The 1,651-nt window shown below is 40.6% G+C and overlaps 1 protein-coding gene across 1 annotated transcript; it reads left to right on the top strand.

The window, feature by feature from the left end:
- The first annotated feature begins 328 nt into the window (after positions 1 to 328).
- Positions 329 to 872, top strand: LOC149838893 (putative steroid-binding protein 3). Its single transcript, XM_090007829.1, has one exon. It carries the CDS (start codon positions 392 to 394, stop codon positions 689 to 691), a length of 300 nt encoding a protein of 99 aa, XP_089863955.1. The 5' UTR covers positions 329 to 391; the 3' UTR covers positions 692 to 872.
- Positions 873 to 1,651: the final 779 nt, after the last annotated feature.

Here is a 1,651-nt window from a genome sequence, read left to right as displayed (position 1 = left end):
CGCTACAACAAAACCTTTTTACTGAAAGGAACAAGGTCTTGCGCCCTCTATCGAAAGATGAGTTGATGATTGAACACCATAACAAAAAAAACACCACCCAAACTCATTCATCGGCACCTAAGCATTCACTAGCCTGATCTCAAGTCATCGTACTAAGTTAAAACCACTTAATGTGATTCTTGAAGCCTAAAGGTCCTTAATCGAATCTTCAAAAAACAACATTCTTTGATAGGATAATAGTTCACGTCTCTACATAGAGCTCTTCACTGCAATTGCCCTTTTACTAAATATCACCGGTCTCACCTTACAAATATAAAGGCCCAAAATACTCTACCATCACCTGCGTAGAAAGAGAGAGAGAGAGAGAGAGAGAGAGAGAGAGAGAGTGCATATGGAGTTAACCGAGCAGCAGCTGAGCGAGTTCAATGGCTCGGACCTGGGAAAACCCATCTACGTAGCGATCAAGGGAAGGATCTTCGACGTGTCCACCGGCAAGAACTTCTACGGCCCCGGCGGCGATTACTGCATCTTTGCGGGGAAGGACGCGAGCAGGGCGCTCGCTAAGATGAGCAAGAAGGAGGAAGATGCGTGTTCCTCCTTGGATGGCCTCTCTGAGAAGGAACTTGGTGTCCTCCTCGACTGGGAGAAGAAGTTCGAAGCTAAGTATCCCATCGTTGGCCGTGTCGTCTAGGCTCAACATATGCAGAATCTTGTGATGGGTATCTCCTATAATATTGGCTATCTTTGTGTAAACTCAACTGGGGATCCTTCGTTTCCCTTATGATGACTCGCATAGTTTGTGAATCGACTCTAATACTTTATGAGTAGTGATCCCTATTATCATGATTGGTGGTATTCGAAACATTTGTTAATATGTTGGATGGTGGGTTTTCTCTGCTCGCTTTTGGTAATTTTTGCGGTTTATGAGATATGGATGAGGAGATCCTGTAGTTCTGATAGCACCCACTTTGTTTGGACTGTTGGGGTGTGTTTGTTGTGAGGTATTGTCGTCAATCTGCAAAAAGCCAAAGTTGCATGATTCCTAGCCCTGCAGCTTCTCGAATTTGGTTTCTCTTAAGGGGGTTATTGTTTTGCAGCAAAAGAGTGCTTTTGTTTTGGTGAATGATGGCATATAAGTGCAAATTTCTGTGAATTTGATTGGGGGAAGAATAAGGTTGTCTGTCCAATTTGAATGGGGTTTTGCAGTTTCATTATCATGAAAGGTACAACACCAATGGCTGTCATCATATCAGTTTTTTCCTTTTCTTTATTTCCCTTTCATTAAAGCGTGTGGGTATATATATATATATATATATATATATATATATATATATATATATATATATATATATATATATGTGTGTGTGTGTGTGTGTGTGTGTGTGTGTGTGTGTGATCGATGTTGCTAGGAGATGTAGTAGTTTGGTTGTTTTCATATTGGCTATTTTATCTGTTACTCAAAAGATTGAGGTAAATCGTGAGTCAGTAAAACATAGCAATGCTAATCACCAAAAGATATTTTGGCACCGATGTTCTAATTGTCAGTTCTGCAATCATTGCATCATGTTTAACAATCTTTTTTTAGATTACCTGGAGGAACAGGATGAATGACTATTCCTGCCGACTCACTTTATATGATTACTGGGGACCA

This window comes from Nuphar pumila, chromosome 5 (genome assembly GCF_984573655.1).
Source record: "Nuphar pumila chromosome 5, dmNupPumi1.hap1.1, whole genome shotgun sequence".
Taxonomy (NCBI): domain Eukaryota; kingdom Viridiplantae; phylum Streptophyta; class Magnoliopsida; order Nymphaeales; family Nymphaeaceae; genus Nuphar; species Nuphar pumila.
This window is presented reverse-complemented; position numbering and strand designations above follow the sequence as displayed.